Raw genomic sequence first — 19,140 nt, 5'->3', positions numbered from 1 at the left:
AATATAGTGTTAAATATGTCACAATGTACGAACATTTATTTTTCTACTGTTTAGCTCTTATTACATTTAGAATCAATAGAAATTTCATAAATCATATGCAAAATTCTCAATTTCGAGATATCACATTAAAGAAGGTAGTTTAAAATACTTGTATAGTAAAATATCTCAGATTACAAGCTGAAATAAGAACTTTATTTAACACAAACACTTAATATATTTACAAAACATAGAATAGGGGGCATTCATTATTATGTCACAATATTCATAAAAACACTAGGAAGCTTAAACATAACAAGAGAAGGGAGTTTTTAGCAAAGAAAATACAGAAAAGCATTTTAGAACATTTGGTTTGAAAAATTTTAGAATGTGATAAAAACAGTGATTTTGTGATACAAATATAATTGAGATTGATCAACAGTTTCAAGGAAAATGTAAAATACAGGAATGTTTTATAGGCATTTCATTTATATTAAAACATTCAGCTCATAATCAGTTATGATTGAAAATAATTGTTACAAATACACTAAAATGTGTAAATCTTCATTAAGTAAGAAATCTAAAATTCAGCAACGGCTACACGCAATTTGGCCAACTCAATCCTCCACAAGATGCTGACACAATTATATACAAAATAACCTGAAAAGGAAATGTTAAAATATTTTGAATCTAGGCAAAAAAAAAAAAAGAGAGAGATAGATATTTTTTAAAAAATATACATTAAAATTGTTAATGTTTCTTTTAATCTCCAATTTTAAAAGCATATAAGAAAGATAAGGGCTACAATATGTTTTAAATTGGAATTAAAGAATTAAGAATATTGCCAAAATGCTGAGTTGGAATATTGAATCAGTTTTAGTAGAACCCAATTTAAGTTAATTTCTTATCCATGGGAATACCATACGCTGCTTAATAAGAGATACTCATAATACCACGGCTTATCAACTCAAATGCACACTCATACAAATAAACACATTAGCAAACAACCAAAAATTCAATTTAAATTTTAGAAAATCAAATACAAAAAGAAAAATTAATGCGACATTCTTAAATAAAAAATGTATTGATGGTAATTTTTTAAAAAAAATACCGAGTTGTAAATGCATAATATATTTGTTAAAAAGAAAAAGATTTGTTACATTCTTCATGGAAATTTGGAGAAAAATATTTTTTAAAATCAAAACTGTAGAATGTAGATAAGATTCTAGCTAGAAATTTATATTTTTTTTATGGAATAAATATCAAAGATAAATGAAAACTGGAGGGGTGGTGAAAGAAATTAATATAAAGATTTTTCAAACAATGTTCAGACACGTACCAATATTAAATCAAGGGAAAATAACTTTATAACAAAGTGTTTATTGCATGTTTATAACAAATGAATGTCTAGGATGTCTGAATTCTCAATATAAATAATTCTGTTTACAATAACATAGAAAAAAATAATTAACTTTTAAAACATATGTGTAGCGATTCAACTATTAGAAAATCTTATTTTTAGTAAAATCCATTTTATATAAATCATAGATTCCAAGTATGTATCTTATCTGGTGATTTAAAGAAATATTTGCTTCATTAAAGAGCTGAAGAAATATTCTCCATTAAAAAATCTGGCAAGTCAATACAAAATTTTAAGGAGCTCACAAGCCTTTTTACAAATTTTAAATATATTCGATTTTTATTTGTGCAGTTACAATAAATAAATTTATATTTCAGATTTGAAAACTAAACAAGATTACATGAAAATAATTTTGAATGTACAATTTTTCCTTATTATGTAATATAAAATTGTGAATCGTTTCATTAAAATTATGAGTACAGTTTCAAAGAATTGGAAAGAAAGGGGGAAAAAAAAAAAAACTTACCAGCATTACAAGGACAATAATCACAGTTATTTTTACATTCTTGATGCACATAGAACGTGCCAGATTTTTGCTTGTTTTCCTAAAGGTTACAGACTAGAGGGAGGGAGGAAATAAAAGAATATTAGCAAAAACTTATTAAATTATATATTTCAAGTTTCATCATTGTATATTTTAGTTCAGTAGGAAGTAAGGAATATTAATTTTCTAAAATTGTAACAGTAGTCCATGTGAATGATCTAAAGAAACAATTTCAAAAATTATAGCTTTGTAAATACATTAATAATAAATTTTTAATTTCCAAATGAAAAATAAAAAATATCTTTGAGATAAAAAAACATAAAATTTAAAAAGTGAAGAAAAATTTATGACATGTAGAAAGCAAATGTACTTTTCCCAAAAAAACGTACCAATTTACCTATGTTAATATAGATTTTAGGAATAAAGCATAAATTAAATGCTTTGAACAGTATAAACACATAAAAAAAAATAAAACTATTCTTAGCATTCCTGAAGAATGAATAACAAATAGGAATAAAATTTATAAAAAGTGAGCATTTTTCAAATACTATAATAACTATATATATATGAAGATAAATCTTCTTATAAAAGTTTTTTAAACATCATATCTAAAGATTTTTTTATTAACATGTTAATTTTATAATCCCAAATTTTTATAACACTACAACTATTAATCCTTAAAATAAAGATACAAAATAATAGCAAATCATTCATTGAATAAAATTTCTGAAGAATAAATATACCTTAATTTTTAAATTTTTTATTTATTTTACAAAAATTCAAACATGGGTTTATACTTTAATCATGAATCAATACTTTGATTATAGTTTCATAGCTTTATACAATACTCTAAGAAGAAATAAAAATTGAGAGAATACACTTGTGATATTTTCAGAATTATAAAGAAGAAAAAAATGCAATAAGTTATAAGTTAAGTTAAGCAGTGCAATAAGTTATTAAAATAATAAGTTATTTGATTTTTAAAAAAAAAAAACAACCTAAAGCTAACAAATTTGATTCAGAAACAATTTGAAAAATTGAATGTTCATCTTAAAAATTTCCTTTTAAACATTTTTACTAAGAAATTAACTAAATAAATCTTGTAATTTTTCATCAAAATATTTCAGGCAATTTTTTTTTTCATACGCTTAAAATAAAACATCACAATACCAATTTAAAAATTTTGTTTTTTTTTCTTAAATTTGATTACTTTTAAAAATATTTTTTACATAATTTGCAATGATACATTTTATTACAACAATGAAATTTAAATTATTCTGTTTCTACAACTAGTTCATTGCAAGTTTTTCTTCAATTTTTGAAAGCGATGGAATAAATATAGTTTATTTTCTTATATCCTTTAACAATAAATATAGTAATAAGTTTTGAACTTAATTTTGATTTTTTTTTTTTAATTGTCCTCTTTCTCTCCAGGATGGAAGTTCAGACCTTATTACCAAGCCACTACCTCTTAACAGCACTGCCTAAGACAATTGTGCAATTAAATCTCAGATGAAGCAAATACATTTTTATGTAAATAAGATGCAATTGAACCTAAGAAATGTTGCATGTACAAAAAAGTTTCATAAAATAACATAATATCTACCATAATCTGATATCTAAAAATATTTTGTTGATAGAATCACCATTATAATATGTAAACACAATCTTCCTGGGGAAAAAAACACTAAAATTACTTCATAAAGGCTATATAAAAATATAAAACTATTCAATTGATAGACAAAACTTTTCCTGCTAGTAAATTCTAAAATGAAATCTTAAAACTTACAGCAGAATTCAAATTTTCAGTTTTGTCAACCAGTAATTCCAATCTCTCTCCTCTGTTAGCAACAGAATCTAAAAAAGAAAGTATTTTTGTAAGAACTGTGGTTTAAAAAGTTTAATTATCTTTAACATTTAAAACAAATTACATTAATGCATTTGTGGGAAAACTTTATATTGCATAAAACCTTCACTAATATTAGTTTATAATGCATTTGTGGGAAAACTTTATATTGCATAAAACCTTCACTAATATTAGTTTATACTGAGAGGAGTTTTTTTTTTTTTTTTTAACAAAATTTTATTTTAAACAAAATTTCTTTTCTCAGCAAATATGGAAGGGGGATTCAGCCCTTCCATCATTCTTATTTTAATTTCCTAAGGATATAACTATTAGAATGGAAGCTTTATAAGGAATATTCACAAGTTTAACTTGAAAAACTATTGAGGGCTTAAAACTCACTCTCCAATCTTTAACTTCCAAACTAACTGCAGATATTAAAAAAATCATTATAATTATAAGATTATTTATTTAATTTGGTTTATTTTTCTATCTTCAACATACAGGGAGTTACTGGGAAGTACAAATTTCAACCTCCCACCGTTTCTACTCCATTTAAACTGAATAGCCCATCCAAAAACTTACCTATATTTTTACTATCCCTACAATATATCAATCAAAACTTCAAATCCTATTAAAATGATTCTAGTTATGACATTCATACGATAACATGGACAAAGTCTCACCTTTTAAAGCAGTGATTTTAAGAGTTCCAAGAATTATGATCAGGGAAGATGCATCGAAATTTTTTCTGAAACAGTCTCCAGAACCATTGTAACAGATATTCTCCAATAGGAAATTATCTGAATAATATCTACATTCTACTTTCTTTACATTTATTTTTTAATAATTAATAGAGAAAATAAGATGTAGAATCAAAACAAGTAATTTCGAAAACAACAGCGGAAGATTTAAAAATGAATAAAATATGTGAACATCATTACTCTCCTTTTTGTTTTTTAATCAATTAAAATATTTTTAAAAAATTTACTAGATGTAATGAACATATCTTTACAGTATTTTAAAAACAGTTCACTATAATGGGTTCTATATTCACGATATATCTATATATATTTAAGTCAATTTATATATAATATTTTAAAAACAGTTCATTATACCAATTTACTGTTTATTATATTAAATTGAATAGTTCTTAATAAATTTAAAAAAATTTAGAAATTGCCTTTATATACATACATTTTTATCGTGACTATTTATAACAATATGGAATCAATCTGTTACTATGCAAATATTAAATACATTAACAAGATCTTTAATAAGATGTTTGAATGGCATAAATTAAAAATTTTACATTTATTTTTACATTTCACAATTTAATAATATTCAATAACTATTCAATGTATTTAATTTTAAATATTTATATAATTTTATTTAAAAAATGGTGAGAAAATTAGCTTGTCAATAAATCAATCAGAACTCCATATTCATTTTTAAAAAATCTCAAATGATCTTAAATAAGAAATACAGGTGATATAAATAAGCATCATTGCACAGAGTATAATTTTTGGTGAAATTTCAGTAAAACATACTGCTGTGCTGACTTTTGGGAAGTTTTCAGTTCCAATTTGCAATTAATCATTATAACAGTATTTCAAAGAATAATGTCATCAAAGATGGATTTTCAAATTCGAAACATGATATATTTATAAAGGTAAACATGATGAAGATAGAGAATATTTATATGTAATTAAATCCAATCTGTATAAATCTATTTAAAATATTTCAATAAAGATATTTCTTTTCTATTTCATTCACAAAATGAATACATATTATATATACATATAATCATACATACATATATATATAGATATACAAATAAAAGGAAATAATAAGGACAAACAGAGGTAAATCGCATTAAAAACATTGTTTCCCCCTATATTTATTAAAACATGTAAAGCATATTAAATGATATGACACTCCTTTTGATATTTGTATATTAAATGTATGCTACTGATTAATCTTCAAGATATGCTTAATGCAACCAAGCAAATTACCAATTAAATTTAATCACGAAAGATATCTATTGATTACATTTACCAAAGACATGCAAGTAAGACTAATATTCAAAAATGACAGGTAGTTCACACGCAAACATTCTCATTTTAAAAACTGAGCAAAAGTGAGAGGTTCCCCCTTTATTTGTTCACAACATAAAATCATTCCCCTTTATTTAATCATAATATCATGCATTTAGTTCTTAAATATAAATGAAAAATCAGTGGAAATGGTCTCTCTAAAACTATCTCATGCACTCTCATAAAGATATTATGGCTCTTACTCTTCATCACATACACGTTATAGACCTTGGACAAGGCAAAAAATATCACAAGTACTCAGGTTTTCAGAGATTTTATGCATTTCAAACTAGAGCAGATTCCGAAACTTCGAAATTTAAGGACAAATTTGAGGTGGAATTTTCTTTTTTAAATCTTTGTATACTTTATATATACAAAGATGATATTAAAAAATGATATTTTATATTTGATATTTTTATTAAAAAATTATATTTTATATTTGATATTTTTATTAAAAAATGATATTTTATATTTTTTAAATGAGCAATTAAAAATTTTACAAAGATAATTTTTTTGGATTAATATACAAATATAAATTCAAAATCTAAACTAGAGAAATCTTACAATGTAAACAATGTATGAACTAAAATAATGTACTAACAACAATGTATCCAAGTAGAAAATAACAAATGAAATACAATAACCTAATAAAACTTACCAATGTTTTGAACCATGATTTCTGTCAGCTCATCAATTTCTCCCTGAACTTTCGATAGTCTGTCAACATCTTTGTTTTCAGAAAAATGTTTCTGCAAAAATTAATAAAATAAATTCTTTGTACAAATAATTTGATATAAGAAACTCACATTAATTAACTATTATATGAATTGCTAATTGATAAAAATATTTCTACCTATATCTATGTTATAACCATTGTTCATTATATAGCAAGAGCCTACATAATTTCAAAATAATAATATATTAATGAGAGCTTATTTAACTAGCTACAGAAACTGTAAAAAACGTTTAACTACACCTGCAACATTTTCCTGGCTTATGTCTACTAATAATATTAATATTCTGGCTTTCTGTCTACTCAAAATCACTGTATTTATACAACAAACATTATTAAAAACATTTTTACAAGCTAGTTAATATAAAAAAAAAATTTATGAAAATTAATTTTTTAAAAATAAAATGAAAACATTCTAAAAAATCTATTAAAACTGTATGTTAAATTTCTTAATACATAAAAATACTGGAAATTTTAGCAAAATACTGCATAAGAATTCGAAGATATATTAAAACTATTCTTTTGTTCCACAGGTTAATAATGTAATAGTAAAGGTCATGATTTTTGCTGAAAATTTTAAAATTGACCACAGATCTACATACCACTTTTTTATAATAAGTGTCAGAATAACATGTTGCAACATAAATATAAAAACAGTATAATTATATATATCTAAAAATATATGTTTTAGCAATGATTTAAACAAGAGAAAATATTAAAATATTACTTCAAAATGTTTCTTTAATAAATCATAAGAAATATAAGCTTCTGTGCTAAGATTGTGCTTGTGCGTGTTTTACTTTGACACTTGCTAGCTGTTTACATATTTATTTAAATATGGTTTAGAAATTTGGAATTCTGAATTCTTTGCTGTTCCTTTATGTGTGTGTGTATTCCTTATGTTCTTTTGATTCATGCACACTGTAAATAGAGTCCATCTCCGCAGGGTGCTTACTTCAAATAAATAAAAATATACTCTCAGTAATAATGTAATTAAGCACATCATTTGTTGTTATATACATTTTTTTAAATCCAAATTTATTTTCTTTAAAGTATTTTCTCATTACATTCTAAAATCAAAATTTATAGGGAAAAAAATAGCATGGACAAAACTTAATAGTTCTAAAAAAATATATAAATATATTACTATAAAAGAGAGAAGATAGTTTAGAATATTTTTATCATTATTAAATATTATTATTTACATGCTTGTATAAAACTAAAGTTATGCTAGAAAAGAACATAATATTAAATGCATTTAATAAAATGTTAATACACAGATCCATACTGCTGTCTTTCATCACTTCTTAAAAAAAAAATTTCTAAATTAAAAATGTAATTATAATAAAATCAGTATTTTTTCAGTAATACTTTGGCAAGTTTCCTCACTCCTCTAATTTGTTTATTATTTTTTAATAAAGAATGAAATACATATCATATTTCTCTTACCATTTGAGATGCTAATATCCTTGAAAACTCACTGTTCATAGCATACGGTAAAGCTGTCAAAGCTCTTGTTCCATATGCATTTTTAAATCTAAATAGTAAAAAAATAGCAAGTTTAATTTCCAAAGCAAAATATTATTAACTTAAAAATTTTTTAATAAACACTACTGATCAAAGCTATGAATATAATCATGTTTAGATATATATTAATTTTCCAACATTTTACTTGAAAAATTACAGTATAAAAATAAATATAAAGCAGGTATCACTTCAGTACCACTTCATTTATAATCATTGTATTGATTATATAGATTTATATCACATAATCATGCATAATTTTCTTCATTTCTAAAATTACTTCTTTATATCTAGTAAGGAGTAAATTTACTTAAACTTCTATTATTTCACCATCACTTAAACAGTACAGAGGGAAGAAATTATTCCATCCTCCTTTAAAAACAATAAAACACACTAAAGAACTCTGAATTTTTTTTTTTTTTTATCATAACTTTAGTGAAAAATATTCAATGAATTTAATTTGATTTGTAAAAGATTATTTAATACTAACAATCAACAGATTTTTGTGGTTTCTTTTTGTGTGCACATAAATTATCAGGATTAATTTTACAGAATGATCTATAGTCAGCAACACAACAGTCAGTTACGCAACAGGTTACATATAACTTCTATGATTAAAACAAACACATTTCATTCTTTTTCTTTTTTCTAAGAAGTCAATATGTATTTCTAAATTTCTAGACAATTTTCAATGGCATTGTCACTCATAAGCCAAACCTTTAATCAACATTTTAACCTTTCCCCATTAAATTATTTTAATGCCGGCGTCCTGGCATAGGGGTAGCGTGTCTTCCCTGTGATCTGGGCGTCCTGGGTTTGAGTCCCGGTTTGGGCATGGTTGTTCTATCTGTGAGATGTGTGAATGTGCCCTCCTGTAAAAAGGGATTGTGCAAGCAAATGAGTGATGCGTGAGTAGCAAAGTCATACTCTTGGCCCTTATTAGCACTACTAAAAAAAACAAGAGACGCTCCCCCCACCAGCTTAAATCGCTGTCTTTATAACAGAGGGCTTGTCCATGGCAAGTGCCATGGGAAGTAACAACAACAACACTATTTTAATGCAAGAATTCAAAAATAATATTTTTTTATATTCTACTATATTTTTAAAATGTACATTTAAAATATAGATTAAAATCATTTTCTACTAAATTCTTTTGGATTTTGCTTATTATTTTTGTTAATTTAATCTACTTTAAAATTATTTCAAAATGTTGAAACAATTTAAAAGAAAATTATATTTAGAAATACACGATGCAAATAATTGTTTACAAAATGCATACAATTAATTGAAATTAATGTCCGTTTCCTGTTTATTTAAAAAAAATTCCCAACCTAAAAAAAAAAATCAATATAATTTAAAAATGCATTGATAATACAAATGTACATATAAAAAATAAAAATTTGAAAAATTATATATCAACTACAGCATATATATATTATGCTAAAAAAGTTACATAAAAAGTAATATGAATTCAATAGGCTGAAAGAAAGCAGTAATAAGAAATCAAAGATGAGAGAAATTCAATTAAAAATAATATGCATGGATAAGAAGCAGAGGTCAGTAGCAATTTTGTTACAAAGACATTTGCATCCTTAAAAAGGGTCAAACCAAAAAATTAATAAAAAAAATAGAAATACCAACATTTTTAAAATAAAGTCTGGAAACAGCATTGCTGTTATCCTTTACCTTTCTTTAAAACTGAAAGGGAAATAAAAGAGAATAAGCATTTTAAAGAAAATGTTAACAAATTCAAATCCTCCCTACTCCCCCTTTTTGAATTCTTAACTATCAATACTTCCAAAAATATCCAAAATAATTTAAAGAAATAGTTGTGTAAAAATATGTATTTAAAATATATATCCTGCAACAATATTAAGAAGTCAATTTTTATTTTTATATTATAAATATATACAAGATAATCATTCTAATTGTAGCTTAAATTATAAAACATCATAGATTCATGTATTTTAAATTTCAAAAAACTTTTGAAATGATGGAGAAATATATTTCATGTTTCTTTCTGTCAATAAATGTGCAGGGAGAGAGAAAAATCATTTTTATGCATTTCCCAGGTTACATTAGTTATATTTAGAACAAGGAGGCAATTGAAATAGTCTAAAATAGCAGTACTTAAAACTTATTAATTCATTCAGATTTGGTCACAGGGAAGAACTCTTTTTTATATATAAAATATTAATGCACCAAATATATTTTATTAAATGTAGCTAATAGAATATATCACTTTAAAACTTTAGATTTTTCCATATGACATCAAATGTAACAATTTTGGTTTTCTGATGTATGAAGTAACTCTGTTGACTCTTTATGGAACTAAAATGGTTAACTCTTCTTATATAAGTTTAATTATTAAATATTTTTAATAAAAACTAAATATGAGTTTTTATTTTAAGTAATGAAACTAATCTTTTTTTATGAATACTACAAAGTAAGTAAATGAAATACTATGTCAGTAAAACCTAAAAATATAAATGTGAAGCACTTGCTGCCTCTATCGCCTTCAAAAAGCAATTTTAACTAAAAAGCATAAAATTACTGAAAAATACTACGCAGTTTTGCAAGAAAATTTAAGTTAAAGCAGACCAAACCCATCAACTATATTAGATACATGCAGAATTAAAAAAAAAAAATTAGATACATGCAATTAAAAAAATTTATAAAAATAAAAATTTACCTTCGTTTAATTTCATTCAGGAAACTAAATGCATGTGATCTGTCAAAATCCTACAAATATTTTTAAGAATATATTATTAACTCAAATATGTATGGTTTATACATTAAACTGAAAAGAATTAGACAGTATTAAATTCAAGCCTATTTTATATAGTAACATATGACACAATTTTAAATTTATCTTAAATTTAATGAAAATTAAATATCAAAATACATTGTAGAACAAAGAAAAAGTTACGAAATAATTGCTCAACCAAAAGAAAATTATATTATAAAAGAAAGAAAAAAAAAATGAAACCTTAATTTTAACATTTGTTCATCAATTTTAAAATGCATATATACTACAACATATTTAAAGAACAAGATAATAAAGGCAATAACTAAGTTAGTAAAAATGCATTAAGTGGTTATCACATCAGGCATAAATATTACTATTTATACACTTTCAAATCAAATTCCCGTTCAGATATCTGTAGGATCTAAACCATATATCATATATATATATAAATAATAAAAATGAATGTTTGTGTCTGTGCGAGTCAATTATAGGCATCAAATATGGTCCAGATACATTTTGGAAGGTAGAATGTACATCTCAAATTATTTTTTTCTTATTTTAGTCAATTAAAAATTAAGGTAAAATTTTGGGATTTTTTTTTTTTTTTTTTTGCTATACTTTTCAAAATATTATAAAACAAAATTAATTTCTACATCATTTTAAAATGTAAAAAATTCTCTTTTAATGGTACTGATTTATTAATGTAAATATTTCCTAAATGTTGTCATTTTTTTTAATTTTTAAAAACAGATTTTATAGCTGAACTCAAATTTAAACCATTTTCATTATTTCTTCGAATATTTGAGTATTTTTCGTCTACTATTTAAAATTAAAGAATAATTCTGTTTAGGTATTGAAGAGTTTATGTAAGTAATTATGGAGAAATTATGATAGAAAGTTAGGAAATGTATGGACCAAACAGTAAAGTATTACCTATTTAATAGTTCTATGATATTATGGGACTTGGCTGCTTAGGGTGAATTATGCACACAATGAAATAGCAATTGTGGTACTATTAAAATAATACTACTATTAAAATAATGATTAAAAACAGGTTACAGATGGAATCATAAACAAAGTATAAGAAATTTAACTAAAATTAAATGGACCCAATATTCCCAGCAAATCAGCAGCTCATAAGTGTAGCTAGTTATTTCAACAAATAAAACAATTGAGCAAGAAAGAGAAAATATATATTACAGTTATAAAACCCTCTAATTTTTTCATGATTAACTAATTTCAAAATTTCTCTTCTAAATAATTCATAAATTTAAAAAAAATTACAAGAAAAACAGAATTACTCACATAAATTGACTCGACATACTAAATTTATAAAGTGAAATTCTCAAAAAAGTAGTACAAGATGCTGAACTAGCATTATATATATATACAAGATTGAACGACCATTTCTTTATTTGTTTGAACATTGTATATTTCCACACCCCTTGACAGAATAAAACAATATTTGGCACAAGTTTCTTAGTACCTAACGAATGACTGATGTATTCTATCTATGTTCCCACCCCATATAAAAAGGGGCAAAATGAATGTCAAATGAATGTGTTTTTCAACCACAATTTTGAAATATACCATTGCATAAAAATTGTTACAGCATTATAAAATGTAAAAAATTAGCTTCTCAGGGACATAAATTTCATTTCTGTACAACTATTTTTCTAATTTTACTCAATTTTTCAAATTGTTTGAGTAGTGAAACTAAAATTAAAGTTAGGGTTCAGAAAAATTTAAAGAAGTTGAATATAAGGATATAAACTGTATGAAAAACGTTACAAGTATTTGGCTATTTTCTTGTATACATATAGAACAAAAGATCACAAATGGAGTAATGGCTGCAGCAACTAATTATCGGCATAAAAAGTTAACATGAATTAGAACAGACTGAAAAGTCACTTTTTAAAAATATCCAATTCAGCTCACTGCACTAAGGTTGCCACTCATTGTCAATACGACACTGAATTTTTAAACTTCTTTCAGCCAAAATTTAATTTTTTTTTAGCTTTAATAAACTACAAGAGACTTGAAACTTTTTTTTCTTCAAGATAGTTAGCAACAACTAATACAGAAAATCAAAATCCCGCAGAAAAAAAATTATCAGACAAAAGCCCATTCAACATATAGAACATTTGTTAAAGATGTGAACTAAAAAAGATTTTTCACAAAATTGTTTTGCAGCTATTAACAATTAATGCCTTATTGATATTGAGAGCTAGCAGCAGTTAATGTGACAATTATGTAACTTTAAGGGTGACTGCTTGGTATTAGACAAAAATACTTATACAGGCTGTGATCAAACAAATATAGCCTTTGAAACATAGAAATGAGATGATTGCAAAATCCATGAAAACAGGATACAAAAATGACTTAATATGCAAGTGCAATTTAGAATATATTTACTATTAATAAGTAATAGAATCGAATACAAATAAAATATATATTGCAATAATCTTAACAATCATTAAATAATTTTGTTTATAATAACTATATCAAATAATGGCATATTCTATGTGCAAGGATAATTAATTTAATTTATATTAAACCAGAAAAATTTTTAAATCCTTTTTCAACCAACTTAATAATTCAAAAGCAATAGTTTTAAACACTATAAATATTTTACCACATTGAAGTCAAGCAGATTATATTAAATTTGATTTTTCAAATAAAGGGAAAACAATTTGTGACAAAATAAATAAATCGGGCCTTGTTATCCTAATTTTAATCACAAATACTTCTTAATTCTCAAGTAGATTTCCTTTTAAGATATGTCAGATGACTTACATTTCTCCAAATTAAAATTCTCAACCCACTTTATGCCAAATATAAAAATTTATTCAGTCATTACAATAAAAATCAACTGTTTATCAGATTTCTTTAAAACTTTCCAAATATTCATGTCATATTGCAATGGGTTTTATTACCATTTCATTACTGATCACGAAACTAGCATTTTTGGATTGTTTTACTCTAGATACAGATGATTCACAGAAGACACGCATTTTCAGGAATTTTTACTAAGCCTTGAATTTGATTTTTGTTAATTAGATACATCTTCTTTTATACCATCCTTATTTTAGTGAAATAAATATCTCCTAGCAAATGCACAGAAGATTTCCATAACTGAGAGAAAACTTAAGTAAAAGCATCAAATTTAAATAAGATATTATGTCAAAATTTTAAATTAAGAGAGATTCATTTTTTAATTAGATAATGGATTCACCATATATTCATACATAAAATAAAATTCAAAACCACAAAAGTGGCAGTTGCAATAAAATTTGAAATTATAATTTGAAACTATTTAAGTTTATTATATTTAAATAACAATTATACACCAATAAAATATATTTGCTTTAAATTTTAAGAAACTCAAACATATATAAATCTTTTAAAAATATAACCATAAATTAGCATAATAAATTAAAAAATAGAAATAATACAAGTGAATATCTAGTTATACTTACATCATCTGTTATGCAGAGGTAGATAATTTCATCTTCCAAGATATAATGGAACAAGTAGCTACAAAAGTATTTAAAGATGTTATTTTATATAATATTTACAATGTTTTCAAATTTGCACCATAAGTGGACTAAAATTAACCGAAATTAAAAATATATTTAAATCTTTATGAAAATTTTCACCAGAACATCTATAACTTAGAAAAAAAGCTTTACAAGGAGGTAAGTATATGCTTACAATAAATGCTTCACAAGTTAAAAATAAATGATTAAAATATAAAATAATGTAGAATTATAAATGATTTAAGAGAATTATAATGAAAAGTATTATTCTTTTTAATGCATCTCATCTGCTCTTACACAGAAATCGTCATGAAAATTTGAGATTATATGATAAATGAATTTTAATTTATCAACTATATAAATTTATATCATCTTAATAGGCTAATATCATACAAAGTTTGACTTAGAAATTATTTTTTAATTTAATGTTTTTGTTTTCATTTTAACTTGTGGATAATATATCTAGCATCTTGTAAATAAAATAAATATTGTAAATGCAAAGGTAATTTTTTACTGATATAACTCTGTTCTGAAGATTTGTCTTAACCCTGTCTAAAAACACCAAAATTACAATTATAAACTAAATTTTTGTTGGAACCCTTTTTATGTTAATGTCTTATGTCTATTTAAAAAAATTCTTTTTTAGTTTAAAAAATAAATATCTCCCTGTATAAAATTTTTAATTGTATATTATATATATATATATGGAAGGAACAGCTTACAATGAAAAATGGAAATAAAAATCAGAAAAGCTTACAGATAGTTATGTCTGACACTATTTGTTTATTTTCATTTTATTTATTTTCCACAGTATTGATGGCAATTTTTTATACCACAATAGCAAAGAACATAACTCAAATATCATATAAGCATTAGGCAAAAGCAGCAAATAGAATTGTAATATAAAACAAAATACATGCTGTTTTATTAATTATACAAGAAGTAACTTGCACAATTCCAGATGCATGCACACAGTTCACATTATTTACAAATTTAAAAAAATCTGTCTTATTAATTTAAGATGATTTTAGTGAAAATTATTCTCACATTAATCAGAATGAAATTAAATTAAGTTTATACAATGACAGAATGTGTATCTTCTACACTGCATTCTATGATGGTCTATTATGGTACTATCACTGGTGTTAGCTCTGAACCTTATGTTGAGATCTCTGATTATAAGTACCATGATAAATATGTAATAATTGTATTTAATAAATTCTAGTAAAAGTTTCAGAAAACATTCAGAGCTAAAAAAAAAATGCAAAAGATAGTATTAGTCAGATGGAACTTTGCAGCACTTTAAACAAAAATATATCATTTTCTAGATGACATTGAATGAGATTCGCAACCTAGCATTTCTCAGTCACATTTCATGGTAAAGGTGATATTGATGGTACAGGTAAGACTACAGACCTCATGTTCAAGAAGTTATTTCAATAAGAAAGGCAGATTTAGGAACATTTATTTGAATTTGTAAATAATGGGAAGAAAATTTGCATATGACTAATATCTTGTATGAATAAAACAGCAAATAGAAACTGCAAAAAAAAAACTGATTGAGATGCGAATTACTAATAATTAAGAAATAAAAGGAATGCCAGGCACAAGAAAAGCACACTGCTTTTGTACATATTGTATTTTACAATTTCTGTGTTAATTTTAGATCTGGTAACTGTATTGAAAATGTCGAAATGGGTGAATATATTGAACAGTCCAAAAAAGAAAATATTGAATAGCAAATAAGAAAAACTGAAACTGTAACATGGGTAATCAATTGTAAAGCATGAAAATGAAGAATTCTACAGCCTAATACAAAAATAGCAAATGAATAATATCAAATTAAACATTTGGTGCAAACTAAAATAAAAAGAAGATTTAAATTTGTATCTGATCAGCATGCAGTTTAGTAAATAAAAGGAATTATTTAGAAATAAACGGAATTGTATAAATTGCTATAGCTTCTATATTGCTCGATTCTTGAGGATTTTATAAAGTTTGATAATGTTGATGATTAATATAATGCATTACCTATAAAACATATAATTGTACATTAATGAAATAGATTAAAATTAAGAAGGGAATATACAAAGATGATTCTAAATTTTACATGAGATATTATGTCTGGCATGGTACTAAATATTTTTTAATTGACATTTCTTTTTTATTTTATTTAAATTCCTTATTTTTTTTAAATTGAATATCAGATGAAAATACTGATTATGATAACTAAAATTTCTATTTTTCAAATATGCCATAATTTTGAGCAATTGAATGGTAATAAAGAATTGTCATGTCTATCATGATGTATTTTCATTTTGTAACTGTAAATTATGCTTTTCTTGGAATATTAATACATCAATATACCAAATTTCATTGAGATACATCAATATTTAATATTTTAAATTTGGGCAAGAAAATGATCCAAAGTCATGCCAATCATAAATAGAATTACCAATATTATGTCAGAATTCTAGTACTTCCTATTATAAATTCGAGGCTTCAGAGTTTATCCAACCAAATTGATCATAAAGACACTTGACTTACTGTAATAAGTCTTAATAAAAAGAATTGGAACATCAAGATTACTTTATAATTTATAGAAATTTACAATATAAGATGACAATTTAAAACCATAGAAATTAGGAATTCTACTTTCTTTCTAATCTGAATAATAACTAGATTTATAAAAATCTAAAAACATCAAAATATACCTTCCGAGACAATCACCAATCCTATTAAACTTAATATAGCTATTCACCAGAAATAATTTTATATTACTGTTTTGATTTTTAAAATGTTTCACTAGCAATTATTACTATTTTGTTGAAACAAAAATTCTAGACTTGATACATAAATTTCTTATAAAATGGAGAAACCAAGTTAAAGTTAGCTAATTTTCTGTAAAATAAAAAAAAATAAAAAAAAAAAATGTTTCATTTACAATTTTTAATAATTTATTTTTAACCCATTTTCAAAATTTCATACATTAAGAATAGAGATCCATTTTCCTTACAAACCTTCAAAGAAATTTTGGACTTTTATTTAAAACTGAATTATTTCATTATTAAAAATCAAAATAAAATACAACACTGCTCTTTATAGCCACGAGAAAGATAAAAGTAAACAGTGTTCATAATAGGAAAAATTTATTCAGAAAATTAATTTTGCAAAAAAAGAATAGCTTCCTTATTATACTGGTCACAGAGACTCGACTGCTTAACAATCAAACATGGATATTCACCACGACGGTAGTGAAATCTTTCCAAAACGTTTATTGCATAAGTGAGCTCAGCAAAATCAAAGCTGTGAATCTAATCATAAAATCATCAAGTAAACCCTATTGCTGTTACAATAAAGAAGAGCAAAAGCAGCCAACAATTCAAAAAGGATTGCAAAAATTCCTAGATTTTACCACGTTTTGATTTAAACCTTTTAAATTTACAGAATAAAATGGAATATAAATACATTAGAAATGATAAAAAGAAAAATACCTTCCATGTGAGTAAGTGAGTTTTGGTTGCTCCAGTGATATTTTAGCTAATATTTGTTCGGTCACTTCAGAAAAATTACCAGCACATCTTGCATATTTAGCCAACACAGTGCTCCCATGAGCAACAACAGAATACAATATAGGCATTTTCTGTAAATAGAAGTATCATAAAATTGGTAAAATATGTAAAATTCTTTTAAATTATCGGTTTGTCGGTAGCTCATGCATGCAATTAATAACTACACAAAATTGTAATGGTTTTATTCAAAATGACATGTTTAAAATACTACAATTATTTCCTTATAAATTAAAAGAATTGTTTAATATTACATTAGAATTTTATAAATAACAAATTTAAAACATTATGGAACTTATATGCATAGGACAAAACATCAACTTTAAAATCTAAAGTGAAGAATGAAAATATTTTATCGAAATTTTAAATAGAATTGCAAACTTCAAAATTAAAGCCTCTCTTCATTCTTATTAAATATTTCCAATGTTAAAAAATAAAAACATCCACATTAGCTTAAAGAATTAATATAAAAACTCAATCCTTTTGATAATTAATCCAATCCCATATAAAGCAAAACAGCACATTATAGGATTCGAAATAAATAAGGCGCACAAGAAAATCTTTTCAGCTACATTACAATAATTTAAGTCGGCAAAATTCACATTCAATAAAAATCTTGAACACAAACAGAATATCTAATTACTAATCGCAGGCAGGCAAAATAAATACTTCCCAAGATTTTGACAAAAGAAATTAATCCTAGTAACTTACACGGACTTTCTTTGAATCTTTAAAATTAATATCTATACAAAATTTTAATACATATTAGTTGTAAAAGATAAAAACAGAGGGTTACTGTGAAAATTTCGCAATTATGAAGAATAATCTACAGCGCAATAAAAAATTTTTACCAAACCTGATTTCAAGTCACAAGTGACAGTGAATAATAATATTTGAGTTTGCAACAGTTGCCATATTATTTTCTAATTTTAGTTCAGAAGCACTGAAAAACTTCCACTAGATAAAAAAATCACAGAAATGTTAATAAATTACGAATAATCTGTAAAAAAAAAAAATCTTATTTAATGAGCTTCCTTTCAAATTTTTTTTCAAGACCAATCACAGACCTTTCGCTTGAAATAAATTAATGTTTCTTTTTGTCACTTATAAATGAAACTAACAATAGCAAGCAAATAGCACTAAAATAAAATCATTGTTGATTTATTTTTGATTTGAAAAACTTAAATACAAAGAAAAATAAAGCATT

At 24.3% G+C, this 19,140-nt stretch overlaps 1 protein-coding gene across 3 annotated transcripts; it reads right to left on the bottom strand.

The window, feature by feature from the left end:
- Positions 1 to 170: 170 nt before the first annotated feature.
- LOC129956989 (vesicle-associated membrane protein 7-like) lies at positions 171 to 18,928 on the bottom strand. Of its 3 annotated transcripts, none has more exons than XM_056069086.1 (9): positions 18,790 to 18,928; positions 17,859 to 18,007; positions 14,305 to 14,362; positions 10,769 to 10,818; positions 8,002 to 8,089; positions 6,478 to 6,568; positions 3,670 to 3,737; positions 1,863 to 1,955; positions 171 to 636 (listed from the first exon to the last, which is right to left on the bottom strand). In XM_056069086.1, exons 2-9 carry the CDS (start codon positions 18,002 to 18,004, stop codon positions 574 to 576), a joined length of 657 nt encoding a protein of 218 aa, XP_055925061.1. In that variant the 5' UTR covers positions 18,005 to 18,007; positions 18,790 to 18,928; the 3' UTR covers positions 171 to 573. The 3 variants fall into 3 exon arrangements, with proteins under 3 accessions (XP_055925061.1, XP_055925062.1, XP_055925060.1); XM_056069087.1 differs by having other exon boundaries at positions 18,730 to 18,799; XM_056069085.1 differs by lacking the exon at positions 18,790 to 18,928 and adding an exon at positions 18,645 to 18,783.
- Between the last annotated feature and the right edge of the window lie 212 nt (positions 18,929 to 19,140).

The sequence above is a fragment of the Argiope bruennichi genome, chromosome 11 (genome assembly GCF_947563725.1).
Source record: "Argiope bruennichi chromosome 11, qqArgBrue1.1, whole genome shotgun sequence".
In the NCBI taxonomy this organism is placed as follows: domain Eukaryota; kingdom Metazoa; phylum Arthropoda; class Arachnida; order Araneae; family Araneidae; genus Argiope; species Argiope bruennichi.
Note: the sequence above shows the minus strand (reverse complement) of the source record. Positions and strands in the feature narration are given on the sequence as shown.

What these genes read in the sequence shown, in the direction of transcription:
- LOC129956989 (XM_056069086.1), bottom strand. Translation starts at nt 18,004, where the DNA reads ATGCCTATATTGTATTCTGTTGTTGCTCATGGGAGCACTGTGTTGGCT. An exon ending in ACCTCTGCATAACAGATGAT is followed by an intron (nt 10,819 to 14,304) that starts GTAAGTATAACT and finishes AAATATTTGTAG; the next exon opens with GATTTTGACAGATCACATGC. An exon ending in CTGAATGAAATTAAACGAAG is followed by an intron (nt 8,090 to 10,768) that starts GTAAATTTTTAT and finishes TTTACTATTTAG; the next exon opens with ATTTAAAAATGCATATGGAA.